Genomic DNA, 20000 nt, shown 5'->3' on the forward strand with positions numbered 1-20000 from the left:
TCCCATGTCTCTAGCTTATTGCGTTCTTGAGCTATCACTCTCCAAAAGGATCGTCACTTTGATGATCGTGGTTATTACCCATATACCTAACCCTAACCCTAACCCAAACCCAAACCCAAACCCTAACCCTAACCCTAACCCTAACCCTAACCTTACCCTGTCATCTTACCCTTAACCTAACCTTAAACAATATCTTATTGCTCTTATCCCAGCCCAATTTCAGTAAAGTCAAAGTCAAACCACAACTGACATAATTCTGGAAACAAAGGTGATACACACTTGGTGCTGGCATCAGTAGAAAGCCTATCCAGGCAGGTCAAGACTGCACTAGTCAATCTCAATCAATTCTCCATCTAAAACTTTCTCAAAACATCTCCCAAAATCACTTCCAATAGACTCCAAATGGTCTGAAACGTGCTCCTAACTACTTAGATGTTTTTTGGCTAAAAACAGTCATTTTTCACTTAGGTTCGCCTAATGCATTCTGATTGGATGAACGTTTTTCTTGAATAACTCCTGAACCATGCGTCCTAGAGACTTGCAACCAGTACCACCTATGACTCTCTATGACTTACCGTTCCCGAGATACAGAAAAAAACAATGTTTTTTTCAGACATATCTCCGGACTCGAACGTTGAACAGCTCGAAAGTGTTACCAATGGAAAGCCCGTACCCGAAAATGGGGGGATAGGATGTGGTCCCATGTCCCCCCCATTGAAAGCGATCACCTCATGATATTCCCACAGCTCTGCCACGCTCTGCCAAATTACCCATCAATAGTTGTTAATCAAAACCAATTAGATGGGGGGGCTGTTTCTGCACTTCTGATTTATCACTTCAGAAATATAATAGTAACTATATTTCCCACTGGGTTATGCTGGCGTCTTTTCAGTACTAAGTGGCATCCTGTCATATTTCTATGAATTTTCTAAATCCTGGGACACTAGCTAATGAATTTGTACTTTCCTGGTTTCAGCTTTGCTAACCCCATGCAAGTGTAACTTGAATTCCGTTTTAGGCAATTTGGCTTTAATAACCGCTTTACCTCAAATTACATTAACATAGAGGTTAGTCATCAACATGAAACACGTTCATAAACAGAATAAATCCAGCGTTATCCTTTTTTGAAGTGTAGCATTCGCTTAGCATAGTTGGCAAACAAAATAGAAACTAACATGGAGATGCTAATAGTGTCATTGCTTAAAATCGTCACAAAATTTAGATGAAAATGGACAACTTGTAATTATAACACGTTACACTGAATAAATAAACCCATATTTATCTTTTATCGATTTTATCATTACTTTTTCATTTAACAAATATATTTTGTTTGTTGTTGTTCTAGCTCCTGTTTGGCACAAACTTTACATTGGAGTTGATCTGTTGCTTTGCTGAAAGCAAACTCATTCACCAAATGTGAAAGATGGGATAACAGGATTGCAGGTGCACTCCTACTATAATGTTTTTTTTAATCTGCATGCGATCACCTCAGAATGTTCCCCCGCCTCTGCGAGGCTGTTGAATTACTTTGCAACAGCTGTCAATCAAACCCAATTAGAGGTGGGGCCTCCCTGTTTCTGCACTTATGATTGATTATGCTTGAACCTAATTAATCTCTTTAGAAAAATATTAAGTCATGTTTCCCATTGTGTTACAGTAGCAACTTTTCACCACTAGGTGGTATCTTGTCATATTTCTACAAATTCTGTAATTGGTATGCTCGTAGTTCATGAATTTGTACTTTCTTGCTAGAAATTTCAGAACTTTGGTTTATCATACAAATTTATGAATGGGTGTTTTCCTGAAAAGTCATGGTTTGAGTTTAGCTTTTATCTACAAATTCCAACCTTAGTGTTGAACCCAGAAAACTGGCTTAAAGCCAGTTTAAGCATGGATAGGACACTTAACCACAACCATAACCCTAAGCCTCAACCCTAAACTCTGACCCTGACCCTAACACCTTACCCTGATCCCAACTGTAACCCGAACCCCACCTCAGCCCTACCCACAATTCTGACACCCTTTTTGACCTTTGGCCCATTTGGCCCTATTTTGATGACTTATCTTTGCACGGTCCTCATACCTTACCTTTTTGTTGTAAATCTGTGGTCTACATGCCTATCTCTGTGGAATGGAGGAAAGGCAAGAGTATTAGGCCTGTGCCCATCAAAAGTATACTTGCTAGATAAAAGATTTTTTCCAAAAACCTGTAACCCCTATCTCTTATCCCCCAACCCTAAAAGTTTTGTTTTGTCCATTCAAAGTTAATGGTGATTCCTTCCTTGTCCATTCAAACTCAACAGATTTTAGCAGCAGCCTTGATCACTTCAAGGCTCAGATATTTAATTTCAAACCCATATCACCTTTTTTGGATCTTCATTCAAAGTCAGTGATGATGAATGTGTTGGACCTCTACATCAAATTTATTGACCTTTATTCCAAGTCACCGTACATGATTTTGTCTGACTTCCAGATCATGTTTTCCTGACTCCAGTTGAAATCAATGGTGACTTTCGACCTCTAGATCAAATTTGAGACTTGTATTAAAAATAAATGGGCTTGATTTTGTTTGACTTCTAGGTCATATTTTTGCAACTCTACTCAAAGTCAAAGGAAACCCTTCTCTTGGACCAATCATGATTATATTTAAAAATGTTTTTTGCGCATTTACACTTGCCCATCAACATCCGATTTTGGCAAACATCCAATTGTGGATGCATTTTAATACCAGATGTTAACAGGACCTTTAAGTAACAGCATCCTTATTTTGGGTCCCATATCCATCTCTGCATTCAGGTTGACCATACATGTTTAGATCATGGAATCCACTTCATTCTCACTTATGTGGAGCATATGCAACATACTCATCTCCAAAACTAGCAGAACTGTCAACTGTCAACATTCAGCTGTCATGTTTGTGTATGTGCTGAAATTGCCATTGAAAGAGAGTCTTTTGGTCATATAAATTCACATTTTAGGAGTCAGGAAAGTCTTATTTGTATGTTTCATGGCTGAGCATTTCACAAAAATGTCTATGGAACATTTAAATCATACAAAAACAGAACATCACTCTCATTCATCCAATAACTTTAAACCTAGTGTTGTTACAGTTAGAGAAACTAAAATATAACAGAACCATCGACTGAAGATGTGCATTCTGAAGGCATTACAGATGTGCATGATGGTCACCAACATTCAAAAGAAAGATAACCCTGGAAACCCTGAAGCATAGGTTTAGCATAGGTTATCTATGCAGATAGGCATAGCCCTTCATTGCTCTTCTTAATAAGCTTTGAATCCCTCCCTATGTCAAACAGTACTATTGCTGACATTTGTGAGCATCATTACCACAGTCTTCATAAGTCACTAACTGAAAAATGTGCTACTGCAGCATGGTCATCTAACTCCTTGCTAAGAGCAATTGGAGATTGTGGCCCTCTGAATACATCCTTCAAACACAAACAATTCTACAGAGGTAACTGCAAAGCTGTTGAAACAATTGAACAGCTACTAGATGAGAAGAGTGATCAAACTCATCAGTATATACCTCCACACCTGTTTTTGCAGCAGCTTCTTGGCTGAGATGATGTGCTTGATAGTGTTGAAAAGTAAAGAACAAAAAGTGAAGCACAGCTATACATTTCATTTCTTTCATTTAAAGAAATATGTTCTGATGGAAGGGGTATCAAGATTTTCTGTAAATTGATGACTTTAAGATTTGTAAGCCTCTTAACCCATCTCAGAAGAAGCTCAAACTTTGTGCAATATACTGGATTTTGAGCATCTTACCACCTGGCTGTAATTCACCTCTGTCTAATTCACCTCAGCTTATTGGGCAGTCTTGTGTGAAAGTGACTATGTAACAATGTAACAACCTACTGCTATAACAAAATACTGGAACCATTTTCCTATATTTTGTGCTCTTGGAACAACATGAGGTCTTCATCCCACAACTAGGACAGTGTATCAAGGGTACAGCCCTGTGTGTAGTGGCTAACAACCTTGGTGCTGATGGAATTGCTCGCTTTGTAGAGTTTAGAGGAGACAACAAATGTAGATTCTGTACAGAATCTAGATCCAACATTCAGTACAAGCAAAGTGTATCAGGTGCTTTCAGCCTCATATCAGTAGAAAGCCATGATGCACATGTGAAATCTGCTCAGGAAAATGAACAACCTGGCGTGGAGTGAAAAAGCATGTGTCTTAATTTAAAGACGTTTTGACTATATCCTTCAGATATAGTCTATGATATTTTGAAGGGTATTGTAACAGTGAAGCTTGTGCACTACCTAGGACTGTTCATTTCAAAAATATTTCACTCTAGACAGACTAAATAAGATCACACTCAAGTGTCCATATAAATGTGGAGCTAAAACTAAACCACTGAATGAAATCTTTAATCAAAAAGCACCTGTAGATGACACGGGAGGAACATTAAAATTCATACCTAGATATATTAGGTATTCAATGTGTAACGGCAAAGAAGCCTGTGTAGTTAAGGTGCGTTACACTGGAAATTGGAACCTGAGACTGTGGATTGGTATTATTGTTTACAAGATGTTTGTGAAAATTACACTTTACCTTACTAAATTGTAAGGTTTAGTGTGATGTAAACAAGTTCATTCTGGTACTCTTTCACTTTAATTATCTTTTGCATGAAGCTTTATTTTATAGTTGTACATACTTTTTAAATGCCCCTAATTAATATCTGACTTGAAACACTTTAGAAAAAAGAGAAGTAAATACAATAAATATAAAAGCTGTAGTTAAATAATAGCTTTGTCTGCATATAAATTGTCAGAAGAGCTGCCGTTTCCCTCTGAGAGAATTTCCTGCTGTAATCAGATTTTGACACAGGAAGTCAGTGGCTGAAATGCTGCCATGGCAACCGGGCAGACTCAGGAGAGTGTGTCAACGGTGCACTTGATGAAAAGCGTGTCGTCCTTTATGTAGGCGTGTCGGGGGGAACGCAGTTTCGCCAGGGGGAAGAAAAGGGGGCAGCCGCTGGCCACATTCATGTCAGAGACGGGCCGCTGGAAGGACGAGGAAGACAGGTCTGGTCGGAAAGCATCAACCACATGCTCCTTGTGGTTCTGATCCAGCAGGGAGAAGGTGACCTGCAGGAGGGTGGTGTTAGAATCAGGATAATTCTTAAAATGAATCTGCTTTTACTGGGCGTCACTGATGAGCTGGTACTGTTCTGGTGCCAGTCCCCACTCCTGAGTGAGTGGCAGGTCATTTCCTCAGAATTTGTTCTGATTAGTACCTGACTGGGGCTTAAGTCAATTTTATCTTTCTAAGTCAATTAGTATTTGTACATGAAAAAATCTATTGTTAAACACACCAGCACCAGAGCATATCCAAGTTCCTACTGAAGGTGATTTATATATAAGGAAGGTCCAACCAATCCTAATACTTTCGTTTCAGTCTCATCCAACAGAGCAGAACATTGAGAAACATCGGGTACATAGATATTACATTTACCAATTCAAAAGACTGTGCTTTATATAAAGATGATTTGAACAAATTCTAATCTTTTCTGAGAGAGTATTAGATAGCAGTAGTTTGTTTACCAACTTTTGTGTACATTAGGAGAATACAGTCATTGGTGTAAATGGTGTTTTTTTGCAAACACTGACAGTTAATCTGTAAGCCTGCCTGTGCCTTGGATCAGAGGAGCCCCATTTTACCTTGTGCTTAAATGGCCATGAAAGAAGGGCGTCATATTCCCCCTTCATGACCACAAAAAACAGGGAAATGTGTGTGCCTCTCCCCACCCCATCGCCGTTCAGGTACAGCCGCATGCACACCTTGAACCCGTAGCGTGAGGTATAGAACGCTGAGGCAAAGAGAGGGTGAAGTCATTACCTCAGAGTGCTGGAGACTCACTGAATATCATATAAATAAACAGACATTTCTGAGTGCAGTGCTCTAATGCTGAGGATGGAATCCCATCAGAATCTGTACACATATGTTTAAGAGCTGTGGTTAACTGTTTGAGTATCCAAAAGATAAATATACACAGGGACAGATACAATTACTTTACCAAAGAAACACAATGTAGGGTTAGGGCTAGGGTTTGAAAACTCTTCCAGCATTTCTAGTTAGACAGCACTCTGAGTATGAAAAATCGATTTTCATCAGGTGATTCTGTCATGTTCAGTAAAAATATAACATGCACAGAAAACACTATCACAATTAACCAGTTAAGCGTGTAACAGAAAATCCAGTAAACTCCATCACAACCTTTTGCTTTACTTGTTGCCTTCAATAATGCTTGCATATAGTACCTTGTAGACTATAAACAGAACATGACAGTTCTTATGTTGTTATTACATTCCATTACATTCGGCCAAAGGGCCAGAGCTGTACCTGGAGAGTACTGGTTATTCCTGCGTCCAGAGGCTGCCTCATTCATCTTCTTACTGATGTCACACAGTTTCCAAATGAAGGTGCCATTGTAGGAGACATCTTCCTGAGCTGTGATTCGCTGGTGCAGGGAGGCAATCAGTACGTCCTTCATGGCTAGCTTCCGCTGCTGTTCCAAGACCTGCAAACCAACCGGTCCCAGTCATGGAACCAAACAGGGAGGAATTTGGATTTGAGTTAATCTGAGCTTTTACAGTAACTTGCCATAATTATTACATTACAATACATTTTGTGGTTTATCTAGAGTGACAGATGTGAGTACATTTAATGTTACGTTAACATTTTTTTTAACAGCCCACCATTATCCTATGTTATACAGATGGTATGGAAATAAAGAACGTTTAATTGCTTTTCGATTGGTCGTGATGCACAGTCACTGTTACTTTTGTGGCTGCATTATTTTCCTGATTTGTTTTCATTTTCAGCAGGAGGTTTGCAATGAGGGGACAACATTCAATTCAAGAAAAACACAAACAGTTACTCCATTTGTGGAACAGGACATTTGTGGAACTCCAGTGAGCATTTTAGCTCATGATGATGATGATTACCTGTATCTCCAGGTGCTGGATGATCTCCTGGTTGCTCTGGTTCTGCTGCTCTAATGTTGCCACTGTAACCTGGGTCTTCTCCACCTCTCGGTTCAGGACAGTGACGATGTTCTCATAGACATCAACCCTCTGCTGTAGTTCCTCCAGGTGCTTCCCCAGTAGGACAGCAGCCTGGTCATCCTGCAGGCTGTGAGCAGTAGCAGACTCTTCAGGTACTCCTACATCCTCTGCCCCCACTATCCCACCCCCATCCAGCTCCACACCTCCCTGCAGCTGAAGAGCAGCCAGGGCCTCCTGCAGCGGGCTGTCGGGGCCGCGGGCCTTTGCTGTCAGCAGCAATGCCTGCAGAGCAGCAGTGACCTGAAGGAGCAGCTGGAGGTGCCCTGCATGGCTGGAATCCTGATGCACTTTGATCATCTCTGCTGTCCCCTGACATATAGAGCACAGACAGAGAGGGAAACTCACTCATACAGCAGGCTAAACGCAAACTGCTTTGAAAGGCAGTCATTGGAGAAATGGCTCTCCTGGGCCTGCTCCTTCCATACCACAGAGGGGGGTAGGGGGTGTCAGAAAGCCCAGATTACCTTGAATCTGCAGCCAACTTCAGAGAAGCAGCATTGTTCTGTTGCCCCAGAGCTTGAAGGTAGCTGATTCTGGAAAGACAAGAAGACTTCATACAAAACCAATTGGCAAAGGTTCCATTTCAACACAGTATCTGTTCTTTTACAGTTCAGAGAACAATGCAACCACATGTTCACTTAGACATAGGAGTTGCAATTTTGCCAAATAATAGCATAAACAAATATTAAAGCAATGAAAGTAAAGGTTGAGTTTTTTTTAACCACAAAAGACTTTTTGAAAAACTCAAAACTACAAATGGATGAGGCCTTTACTGTACCTTTTCTCCTCTTAGCGCTGTGGCTGGATGCCTCTCAACAGCTGAACTCTGACAGATGTGCTTCTGCAACAGAGGCAATCAAGCATCTTAGGACTGGTACACAGAAAGTCTCTGCTGAGTGAGGAGGGGTGGATGCTGTTTGCCTTTCCTACTCGACTTGGCTGTCTCATTTTAAGCCACTGGACAATGTAATCTGTTTACTGGATGCACCTACATTTAGGTGGCAACAGCAGCAGTATGTTACATTACATTGCATTCATTTAGCAGATGCTCTTATCCAGAGTGACGTCCAACACAAAAAACAGCAGTGTATCCAGTTCAACAGTGCTAGACCAGGCTAACACTCACAGACTAGTGAGCGTGAGCATAACACCAGTCAAGCCCTCCCACACCTCACAGTCACTAAATCAGAGCAAATTGGGCTGGAGACTCTGAGTGACACTCACAGATGTATTACAGACAGAAACAGTTGTGTCATGGTGTGACAGCAGTTTATAATGCCTGTGGAACCTTTTCTTTCACAGATGGATAAATATTTTGGGAATTCCAGAAAGGGGATGTCAGTGCATAATGTGAGGTGGAGGACAGTCCCAGAGCAGGGTTTTGACAGACTGAACATCCAAACCCAGCACAAAACAAACGTTCCCTTTGTGAGGACAGCACATGAGCAAAACAACCTTTCCTGGTTCATCCTCCACAGAGGGAGGTTTCCATGATACACAGCTGTTCTCCTTCCTCTCAGATTCTGTGGTGCCACACTATACTACATCCTTTCTGAACATTGGTTATAGAAAAAAGTCTCTTTGAAATTACAGCCTTCATTTTTCCAATGTAATTCCACAAGTGAGAAAAGGAAAGCTGAAAAAGAAGCATCCACAGTGGATGAATAAGTCATTACGGGACAGTTTGAAACAAAAAAGGAAATTATGTAGAAAATACAAGTTGGACAGCTCAGGGAGTAATAAGATTGAATACAGTAATATGCAAGATCAAGTTAAGAAAAAAATAAGGGAAGCTTATGAAAGACAGTTTGCACTAGATGCAAAGAGTAACTCTAAACGCTTTTTTCAATATTACAGTCGAAAAAGGATACATAAGGATGCAATAAGAGGTATACAAAATAAGGATCGAGTTATGGTTTATGATAACAAAGCTATTGCTGATACACTAAACAGTTACTTTGTGGAGAGTTTCACTAGTGAAGTGTTTTCACCTATGCCTTCAGGTGCAGTCAATTCTCAGAGAACTATGGAGGAAATTGATTTAAATGATGCAGAAGTACTAGATAAACTTCAAAAACTTAAAACAAATAAGGCAGCAGGTCCTGGTGGAATATATCCAAGAGTTCTCAGGGAACTAGCAGAATTGGTTTACAAGCCTCTGGCAGTTATTTTTAAGCAATCCCTTAAAACTGGAGAAATGCCAGATGACCGGAAACATGGCAGTCTAGTACCTATCTACAAGAAAGGAGACCAGACTGATCCAGGAAATTATAGGCATGTCAGTTTAACTTGTATCACATGTAAATTACTGGAATCCATCATTAGGGACAATTTTGAGTTATTCCTGAAAAAAATGGTCTCTTAAAGGACAGACAACATGGTTTTCGCAGAGAGAGGTCATGCTTAACAAACCTCCTGGACTTCTTTGAGGAAGCTACAGCATGTTTGGACTCAAACAAAGCTTATGATATTATCTACTTGGACTTTTAAAAGGCATTTGACAAAGTACCTCATGAGAGGCTCATACTGAAAATGAAATCTGCAGGAATTACAGGAGCTATCACTGAGTGGGTTCAAAGTTAGGGGGTCTAGCCAACAGTATAAAATCAACTAAGGTAATACAGGAAGACCTAAACAGCATCCAAAAGTGGGCAGATACCTGGCATATGACATTCAATTTAGATAAATGTAAAGTCTTGCATGTGGGAAATAAGAACCTTAGACAAGACTACTTCATGGGGGGGAAAACCAGAATGTGCTCAATTTGAAAAAGACTTGAGAGTAATAGCTGACCCAAGCTTAACAGGATCTAGACAGTGTGCTGTAGCAGTAAAAAAGGCCAACGGGATACTGGGATATATAGCCAAAAGTATTGAGTATAAATCTTAGGAGGTTATATTGAAATTATACAATGCCTTAGTCAGACCTCACTTGGAATACTGTGTGCAGTTCTGGGCACGGCACTATAAGAAAGATATTGAGGTTCTTGAAAAAGTTCAAAGAAGGGCAACTAAATCAGTTCCTGGCATGAAATATAAAAACTACGAGGAAAGACTCAAGTTACTTAACCTATTTAGACTTAGCGAGAGGAGGCTTAGGAGTGATTTAATTGAGGCTTTTAAATTTATAAAAGGACTTAATAAGGTTAACTACAATACATTTTTAGGGTGAGTTCAGCCTGTAGAACAAGAGGACATAAATGGAAACTAGTTAAGAGTAAGTTCCGCACTGATATAAGGAAATATTATTTTACACAAAGAGTTATCAATCAGGTCAACTACATGACTACAGGTTATGTAGTTGAGGCAGAGACCCTTGCAATTCAAGTCCAGACTTGATGCAGTTTTGAATACTCTTTAATTGTAATGGCGAGCTTAGCTGAGCCGAATGGCCACTTCTCGTCATATTTTCTTATGTTCTTAGTGGAATTGTAATGGCATATACAATGATAATATTCATAATATTTCATACAATGCTTTTTTCTCACACTAGCCTTGCTGTACAGGAATAATCATAGATGGGACCTCTGGAACTCCCTCTCTATAAGAGGTACGGCATGCATTTAGCTAAGGGTTATACAGTACCAGTCAAAAGTTTCAGTACAACTTTCAGTCTTTATTTTTACTATTTTTCCCCATTTTAAAATAATAGTGAAGACATCAAAACTATATAAATAACACAACTGAAACTAATCAGTGACCAAAAAAATGTTGAAAACAAATCAAAACTATCTTATATTGTATTTGACTCATAAACAAATTTAAAACATTTAAGCACAACTCTTTTGATCAATATGTCTTTGAGTGCATATTTCCCATTATCTTAATCAGATGTGTACAAACTTTTCACCGGTACTCTATAGTAATTTAGCTATATGCATTTCCTGCATAGTAATTCAGCTGTGCATATACTGTACGGTGATCTATACAGTAATTTAGATCTGTATATATACTGAATAATAATTTAGTATGTGTACATTGTATTTTGCACATATATCATTGTGTAGTGGCTGCCCTCCTTCCTGCAGCTGACCCCGGACCTCTGAACACATCTCACCTGCAACTCAGTCGGGCTCATTGCTTGGGAGCAGGTGGGACATGGAGACATATTGTTAGGACAGCCCTTCGCCAGGTGAGAGGCCAGCTTCTTCCTCTCCACCATGTGGCCGCAGCCAATGTTGCAGGGAATCAGAGCGTGGTCACACCCACTCTGGTGCTCCTGAGGAGTGAGTTCCACACCATTAGTGAAACTGTCACTAAATATAATGGCTCACCTGGTCTGGTCAAGAGAGTCACTAAGACATAAAGCAACAGTTCAATTCAGACAGCAAGTGATCATTATGTAAGTTTGTTATCTATAATTATGGGGAAAAATATAGCATGGTCAGCACCTCATAATCCTTCAGAATACCCCTCCAGCTGCAGCCCTGGTTAGCACAGTGCACCCTTAGCTCCAGAATCTCCTTGTTGATGGCAGCATCATTGAACACCTGCAGCAGTAGAGACAGGACACTGGAAATCGTGCGAAAAAGACTCTCTTTGGTTAAATGTTTTTAAAAGAAGTTGAGTTGCTGTTTGAATATTCTTTGACAGTTGCAGTTAGTGCAGCAATGCAGGCAGGATTAGCACCTCCCGTTACCAAATGTAATCTCAGAGAAATGGAAAATATGGAGGAAAGAAGAAACGAAGGGCTGTTTCATGTTTCACAGATCAAATGTAATGTCCAGTCAAGAAAACTAACACTAAAATCCCAAGAGTCCCTCTGAAACAACCATAATGATTCTACAGAATTACACTGGTATTAAATGTGGTGGCCTGTACTCTGATCCATTGCATTGGTGCTGCCATGAGAACCTCTGTGTTACTTTGTTTTTGACATTCCATGTTGCTCATTGAGATTCATTGATTTTGGACTATACATCTTCACCTTTTCAGGTGTCTCTCTCTAAATCCCTCTTCATTTGCTGAATTGAAGCAACAAAGGATCATCTGTGCAGAGCACAGTTAGAGCATGTGCTTCACCTGTACATAACATATTTAGAGCAGGTATAAAGAACTGAGCATCACCTGTGTGCAGCACAGGTGTAGCAGGTCTAAGGAGCCCAGCATGGGCAGATGTGAGAGAGGAGAGAAGTGGGCTGCAGAGGGTGTGTCAGATTCTGCATTATGCTCTGTAAATGTTACATCACATTTGCTACGAAGATGGGCTATATCCAGACTGACTTACATGGCTTACAACCTTTACATGTTACCCAGGTGCACTGCACAACTAATTATTTACAGTGTAAATTAAGGTTAAGTGCCTTGCTCAAAGCTACAACAGCAGTGCCCACCTGGGAACAAAACTAACAACCTTTAGGAGAAGGCTCATGCTCCGTGGAGCCTCCTTCACTGTTTGACCAAACTTTGTGAAGATGAGGCTGGATGTGCTTGTGACACAGAAATACCTACATTGATACTTACATTGTCTGGTGTCAGGATGCTGTTGTCACCTTCTAGGCTTCGATCTTCTTCTCTGCATCTCTTACATACCAGGTTCTTATTGTTCCTGTGCAGTACAGACACACAGACACATTTTGATGTCCATGTCCAAGTATGGTTTCTTAACAAAGTTCTGTTTTACCCTTGTGTGTAATCTTCATATTCTGTATACTCCCCTTGTCCTCAGGGTCAAAAAATGACCCACCTTTGCCACACCCCAACGATAAAGCCTCTTAATTTAATTTTAAACCCCAGACGCTAATGAAGAAACAACTTGTCACTCATCAACAGCTTGGTGAATAACTGTATTTTCCTACTTCACAATACAGAGAGACTGTATTTATTAAGTTTACACTACAATAATACCATAATTTGATTTTTTTTTTGCTTTTATTATTATTATTATTATTATTATTATTATTCCGTTTCCTGAAAAATGACTCGAAGACATTCTTTGTACCCTCATGGTGTACAGCTTTAAAAACAATATAAAAAGGGTAATGCTTCACTTTTTCTAATGATAGGGTCACTCCAGGAAGAGTCATGCTGGAAAAAAACAGGGGGTTTTCTCTCCTGTTAAACTCTAACTATAAAAGTTTTTTTAGGTGCAAAATATAAATGTAACAAATCCAAATCATAATGAACAACAACAAAATAATAGCAGCACCAGCAACAGTAGTAGTGGTGGTAGTAATAGTACAGGTCCAGAAAACATTGGTAAAGTGCTTGAACAAAAGTGATAATGTATAACATAGTATTACAATAACCACAGTGCTACAGGGGAAAGACTTTAAAACAGTCGCAATTAGAACAATCAGCGGCCTAAGAGCTGCTGATAAAAACAGCACTGAACTAATAAATGTCACGTATGCGGTACAGTAAAAATCAAGACTTATTACTGTGTTTGATTTTCTCTTAGTCGGTTCTGTAAACTGGTGATAAAGAACTACAGCGACTATGGTTAAAGTTAAGAGTAGAAGGAAATGATGGGTTAACCTACAACAAAAATGTCTCACGAAATGCTGCACACTATGTCCTCCACACAATGTTGTGTTAACACGGGAAGCAAATGGAGTGTATATCTGTTAACACAGCAAACAACCACACGACCCTTCTTTTAGAAAAACATTGATGCGTTAGAAGGGAGGCCGTTATCATGTTTGAATCTGTTGATCATTAAACACTTGAGCTATATACTGTAGCTTGATTGTCCTGGTTCAAACACCACTTTGCTCGAAGTAGTGAGTGGCTTATTATACAGCAGTAGTACAAGTTTAAATTCTTTTTAAATTATTATCGTCACTCCTGGTCTGAACACGTGTCGCTAGGAAGTTGTAAAAGTAGGTTAAATGATGGAGTGAAGCGCACATGCCGACCGAAGCCTCGCCTTACCTCACCAGCCAGTTGACGCAGGCGAGACAGTAGCGATGACCGCACATGGTCTGGCGAGCTTTATTCAGCACGTTGTTGCAGTTGCTGCACAGATACTTGTCCTGAGGAACGTCGTCGCAGATGCTGTGCGGGAAGCCGGAGGGGTACTCATTCTCATCCGGAGTGGAGGAAACATCGGCGAGGTCGCCAGCGGGTCCTGCTGCCATTAGATTAATTTGTGACTTTGACTGAATCTGTCTTTGTTCTCAAACAGGTATCTGACACCTGCAGGCTACTTTAAGCAGAGTAAGGGCAGGCTATACGATCTCGCGTTTCAGTAAAAGAAACGGCGGTTTCTACATGTTTATTTTATTGCTATGAATAAAATCCACCTACGTGTGTAAAGGTCAGCGTAAAAACTAGCAAGACATATAGAGCTAGCTCCAGCTTTTCTACATAAAACGCAAGTATCTGGTTTTGAAAAAAAAAACTACCGCGGATTTCCCCCTGTTCAGACCCGGAAATTTGCTTAAAATCCACGTTCATGTTTGATCTGTATCGAAGGAATGAATAACTGTTGTAAATACAAACGATAAATGTTATAACCGTCATAAGTCTCAGAACGTCGCTTTTGTAAAGGTAAATGCAGACAGGCAATGTAACAGCATTAAAAACGACAATATGATGAACATAATTACACGCAGTGCAAATTACCTAAGAATTCTTAGCTGACAGCTACTTAGAACAACCTTTAAAAGTTACACGTGCAGACACAAACACAGCAAAATGAAAATATTCCAACACTTTACTGACATTGTCAAAATGTGACAGAAACAGTCTGGTTCATTTAATTTGCCAATATACAAGACAGAGTGACATCTCATAAAATGCGTCACAAATCACGCAGCAGCGTATTTCTCAGAATGTGATGACCTCGGTTTCTGGAAAGCCCCTTCAGGGTAAGAATTTCCAGCGCGGCGTCACCTTTCATTTCGCCGCCAGAGCGCCGCCTATTTTCACAACAGCTGTTACACACGGGCGTATGGCCACGGGAGTATTTTCTCAAATAGTATAAATGGAAACACAAACGGCAAAGAAAATATAACACTTGAAACCATCCTAACAAAGTTTTAGAATAATAAAGTACACAATAACACAACCTAAGTGGACCTTAATCTAACTCCACATTTACAAACTACAAATCAGACACAATGTTCTGACAAATGACAACCAACAAAAACTATATGCGTCAGACAGTCAATTTCAGTTTATTGTAATAAATTAAATGATAAACCCGTTGATATAGCAGGATAAATACTATATAAGTCCCTGCTGCACCAACCCTAACCTTAACCCTAACCCTGCTGCACTAAAAGGTCTGCCTTCATTGTGCTGAAGGACTCTCCTGGCTGGAAGCTCAGGCAGGTCGTGTGCCACTCCTCACTCCTTGGGGGGGTCAAGGCTTTTACAAGTGCTGCTTACTATCCATGGAACTAGCTCCTTAGACATATTAGAGGAAGAAACATAGTTTCAAAAAACCTTGAAAACTCACCTTTTAAACTGAGCTTTTAACACTTAAACATATCCTCCCCTTCATAAATTCTGTTTATTTTCTGTAGTTCTGCTCTGGTCTTCAGTAAAGTCCTTTAGGAAAGAAGAATGCAGCCCAGGCTGTGGTATGTTCACTTGCTTTCACATACTATAATTATAGTATCAAAACTGACACACACTTGAAGAAGGGTAGCCATTTTGGGTATATTGATAGTTGCAGTTTAGTATTCATTGTGTAATAAATTATAGTAATAACTGTGAGATGTTGTTTTGGTAGACTTGTTTGATTTTGTGGCATGTCTTAAATGTTTTGAGTGAGTTGGTGCATTTTGTGAATGAAATGTATTATTTTGGCAAACATGATTTAGTTTTGGGGGTTGTGCTAACTGTTTTGCAGAAGTGACATTCTGGAGGAATCTGCTCAAGCAATCAAGGCAAACTGAACAGTTGTGATGTTGTTTTTACTGTGTTCATGGTGTTTATAAACTAAAATCTCACTATAATGTGTCAGTATTTATTCCTTTTTTGATTATCATACCTCCTGTGACATTTTATGTAAAGTGCTTTGAGATTTGAGAAAAGTGCTACATAAAAAAGAGGCATCCCCTTGCCTCTCATTTGAATTGTTGCCATCTGGGTGATGATACTGCCCCCCACTACTCACTAAAAATAGATCCAAATTTTCATTTGTTCCTCAAGCCATTAAATTTTTTAAACGGGTAATGCATATAATAATAAGCTGGATGTCTGGCGAGGCTAATCTGTATCAAGGTGCAAGGCATGTGTATGGCTATGTGTATGAGTATGTCTACTGGTGACTATGTGATGTTGTGATGTTGTATGGGTATCGTATGAGTATGTCTGTTGGTCTCCTGGTGACTCTGTGATGTTGTGATGAAATGCCCTGTGATTGTGCTACAAACCAATTTCCCTACAGGGACAAATAAAGTATCTCTATCTCTATCTAAAATGTATTATTGTCATTAATAATTACTACATCACCTCCTACTTTAGAGATCAAATTAAAGATCAGTAAAAAAATATCAAGCTCTGACCAGCAGATGATTTATACTGGAGTTAGAAATCACTTGTTGTGGTAAGTGGTGTGTCTGTGTGTGTGTGTGTGTGTGTGTGTGTGTGTGTGTGAGAGAGAGAGAGAGAGAGAGAGAGAGCATGTATGTGTGTGTGTGTTTGCAGTGGTATTTTCCATGTGCAGTGGTACTTCCCATGTAGAGTGGTGTGTGTGTTTGCAGTGGTAGTTGTTTGGTGTTGTAATGGTAGTGTTTTTGCATTAGGCAGGTGTCCCATATGATCAGGGACTGAATCTCTGTCTGAGTCTCTGATTAAGATGGTGGCCCAGAGGGGCAATTCCCTTGCTGCCCCCACTGTAAAGATTTGGGGAATGCCTAACACCTAGTCATTCTTTCAGAATTAATTCCAAAAAGTGGAGTCTTTTCTCAGCCATCAGTCAGCACAGAAACAATCTCCACGTTTACTTCCACATTTCATTTGCTTTCTGCTTTCATCTCTGTCTCTTTGGCAAACGGAACCAAAGAGATCCCACGGCTCATTGGAAAGTTTGTTAGCAAACTGAACCAGAGAGATCCCACGGCTCATTGGAAGGTTTGTTAGCAAACTGAACCAGAGAGATCCCACGGCTCATTGGAAAGTTTGTTAGCAAACTGAACCAAAGAGATCCCACGGCTCATTGGAAAGTTTGTTAGCGGGGTCAGAGCTGGTTTTCCACAGACAGTGATGGGAACAGATGATTGTTTGGCTTCATTTGTTGTAGTTGTTTGCAAGTAGGAGAATTTTTGTTTTTTTAACTTCAGACACAAACGAATAAATGAATTGCTGAATAAAATAAAAGAAAAAGGCGAAAATGTATTTTTGAAACATATTGAAAGTAAAAGTAGTGCAAAGAAAGTAAAAGTGAATAAACCAATAAAAACTCAATTATTTGAAGAATCATTGCAAAAGAAAATGGTGTGTTAATAGTAGTAGATAAAAGTTTAAAAAGAAAAATCCAGACGGTGTTCCAAAGAGGAAAAATCAGAGAAAAAGTTAAAAATAGTGAAAAGGTGATTCATTAAAGGGATTGCTGTTCTCAACTCTGTCTTTGTGCAGAGGGAGTAGAGGAAGTCATTTCTGCTGCATCTTCTTTTAGGTCCTGGCAGCAGGTGAGAGGGAAAACTACTTTAGGTGGAGCCTGAGGTTGTGCATGTGTTTAAAATCAGAAGCTTTCCTACACTGGATAGAGTGTAGGGGTTGTGAGCCCCCACCAGGCTGGCACTAGCCACACGTACAGTATATGATAACAGGATACCACCTCTTCATGTGTTCCAAAAGCAAGTTTTTCCACATGTGCTCCCTATTTTTCTCTGATCATGAGACATGATTGGGCTGAGGAATAATGGTCATGTCAGGCATTGCACATCACAAAATGCATGATCAGTCCCCTTCCCTTAGGAAATTTTAATTTGATGCATTAAATTCTTAAGCATAAAATTCTTCTTTGTAATGTGAAAAATTATCAGTGATGATCAAACAACATGCATAAAGTTTCCATATTCCATCTGTGATCTACCATCTGTTCCTAGGAATATATATCATGAGGATATGTACACTCCTGGTCAACAGTTTGGGCAGCAGTATGGTGTAGCAGTAAGGAGCAGCATTATGGTACAGAGGTAAGGAGCAGCAGTTTGATGTAGCGGTAAAGAGCAGCAGTGTGGTGTAGCAGTAAGGAGCAGGGCAGCAGTGTGGTGTAGCTGTAAGGAGCAAGACTTGTAACCCAAAAGTTCTGATATTGTTTGCATCGTTGGGCATAAATTTCAACCAAAGTGCTTCATTAAATATTCAGCCGGAGACATAGGTAACATGTACATATTCTGAGTAACGTAATTCACGCTAGATTATGTGCTGACAGAACATCTGTTGAGCAAATGCGATGTTAATGTTACAACAGCAGGGCTGACGCATCGAGGGAATTGCATAAAATGTGAATGTTTATTAAATGCCAATGAGAACATAGAAGCACATTATATTCAGCAAAAATGACCTAGAATGTTTCACTGTCACTGTGGGATGAGAATTTCAATGTGTTCCAAATAAATGACAGTGACACCTGCAGTTCAGAGGAAATAAAGTGTTGTCTGTCTATTGATTTAGTGCATTTTAGTCTAAAAAGAATGAAAAAAAAGATTTGAATTTGAGAATGCTCATCTAAGCATTGTCACAAAAGCATTAAGAAGGACTGACATTCTAGGGACAGTTAGTGTCCTGCAGGTAAAATTATGAGGACCAGTGGGAGTGTACAATATTGCAGTTACAGAAATTACTAGTAGGAGTCTCCCTACTACCCTAAAACCGTATGGACAGTTGCTTTTTTTAGAAATATTTCAAGTATCAAAGATTTTATTTGACTTGTTATGTGCACATAAATATAGCAGTGTATTGTGCCATATTATTTACATCAAGTGCCTTCCAGATGGATTCTAATTAGGAAGAGCTCTGCTGAGTGAAAGTGGTGGAGAATCCTCCCACACAGACCGACACAACAGGAGTTTAAAACACACTCACTGCCTCTGCAGCGTAAAACACACTCACTGCCCTGCAGAGCAGCGTAAAACACACTCACTGCCCTGCAGAGCAGCGTAAAACACACTCACTGCCCTGCAGAGTAAAACACACTCACTGCCCTGCAGAGTAAAACACACTCACTGCCCTGCAGAGCAGCGTAAAACACACTCACTGCCCTGCAGAGTAAAACACACTCACTGCCCTGCAGAGCAGCGTAAAACACACTCACTGCCCTGCAGAGCAGCGTAAAACACACTCACTGCCCTGCAGAGCAGAGTAAAACACACTCACTGCCCTGCAGAGTAAAACACACTCACTGCCCTGCAGAGTAAAACACACTCACTGCCCTGCAGAGCAGCATAAAACACACTCATTGCCCTGCAGAGTAAAACACACTCACTGCCCTGCAGAGCAGCGTAAAACACACTCACTGCCCTGCAGAGCAGAGTAAAACACACTCACTGCCCTGCAGAGCAGAGTAAAACACACTCACTGCCCTGCAAAGTAAAACACACTCACTGCCCTGCAGAGTAAAACACACTCTCTGCCCTGCAGAGTAAAACAGACTCACTGCCCTGCAGAGCAGAGTAAAACACACTCTCTGCCCTGCAGAGTAAAACACACTCACTGCCCTGCAGAGTAAAACACACTCACTGTCTCTGCAGAGTAAAACACACTCACTGCCCTGCAGAGCAGCGTAAAACACACTCACTGTCTCTGCAGAGCATCCCTAAATATGCAGAATAGTTAACCCAGGTACTACATCGTGTGTGTTTTTAAAATTTACTTTCATTATTTTTGAACATTTGAAATTGTAAAAGATAAATATGGATTTTTTGGTACACTGTGGACATGGGGCAGGACCCAGTACTATGTTAATGTGTTTATTTAAACTGCAGTTGTAGCCCAGCGTCCTCTG

General features: G+C 40.1%; 1 protein-coding gene across 1 annotated transcript; it reads right to left on the reverse strand.

Moving 5' to 3' along the window:
* Positions 1-4701: 4701 nt before the first annotated feature.
* Positions 4702-14328, reverse strand: traf1 (TNF receptor-associated factor 1). Its single transcript, XM_036527961.1, has 10 exons — positions 13970-14328; positions 12560-12644; positions 11488-11586; positions 11154-11315; positions 7876-7938; positions 7562-7630; positions 6978-7406; positions 6373-6550; positions 5691-5839; positions 4702-5117 (listed from the first exon to the last, which is right to left on the reverse strand). Exons 1-10 carry the CDS (start codon positions 14173-14175, stop codon positions 4899-4901), a joined length of 1659 nt encoding a protein of 552 aa, XP_036383854.1. The 5' UTR covers positions 14176-14328; the 3' UTR covers positions 4702-4898.
* Positions 14329-20000: the final 5672 nt, after the last annotated feature.

The sequence above is a fragment of the Megalops cyprinoides genome, chromosome 4, assembly GCF_013368585.1.
Source record: "Megalops cyprinoides isolate fMegCyp1 chromosome 4, fMegCyp1.pri, whole genome shotgun sequence".
In the NCBI taxonomy this organism is placed as follows: domain Eukaryota; kingdom Metazoa; phylum Chordata; class Actinopteri; order Elopiformes; family Megalopidae; genus Megalops; species Megalops cyprinoides.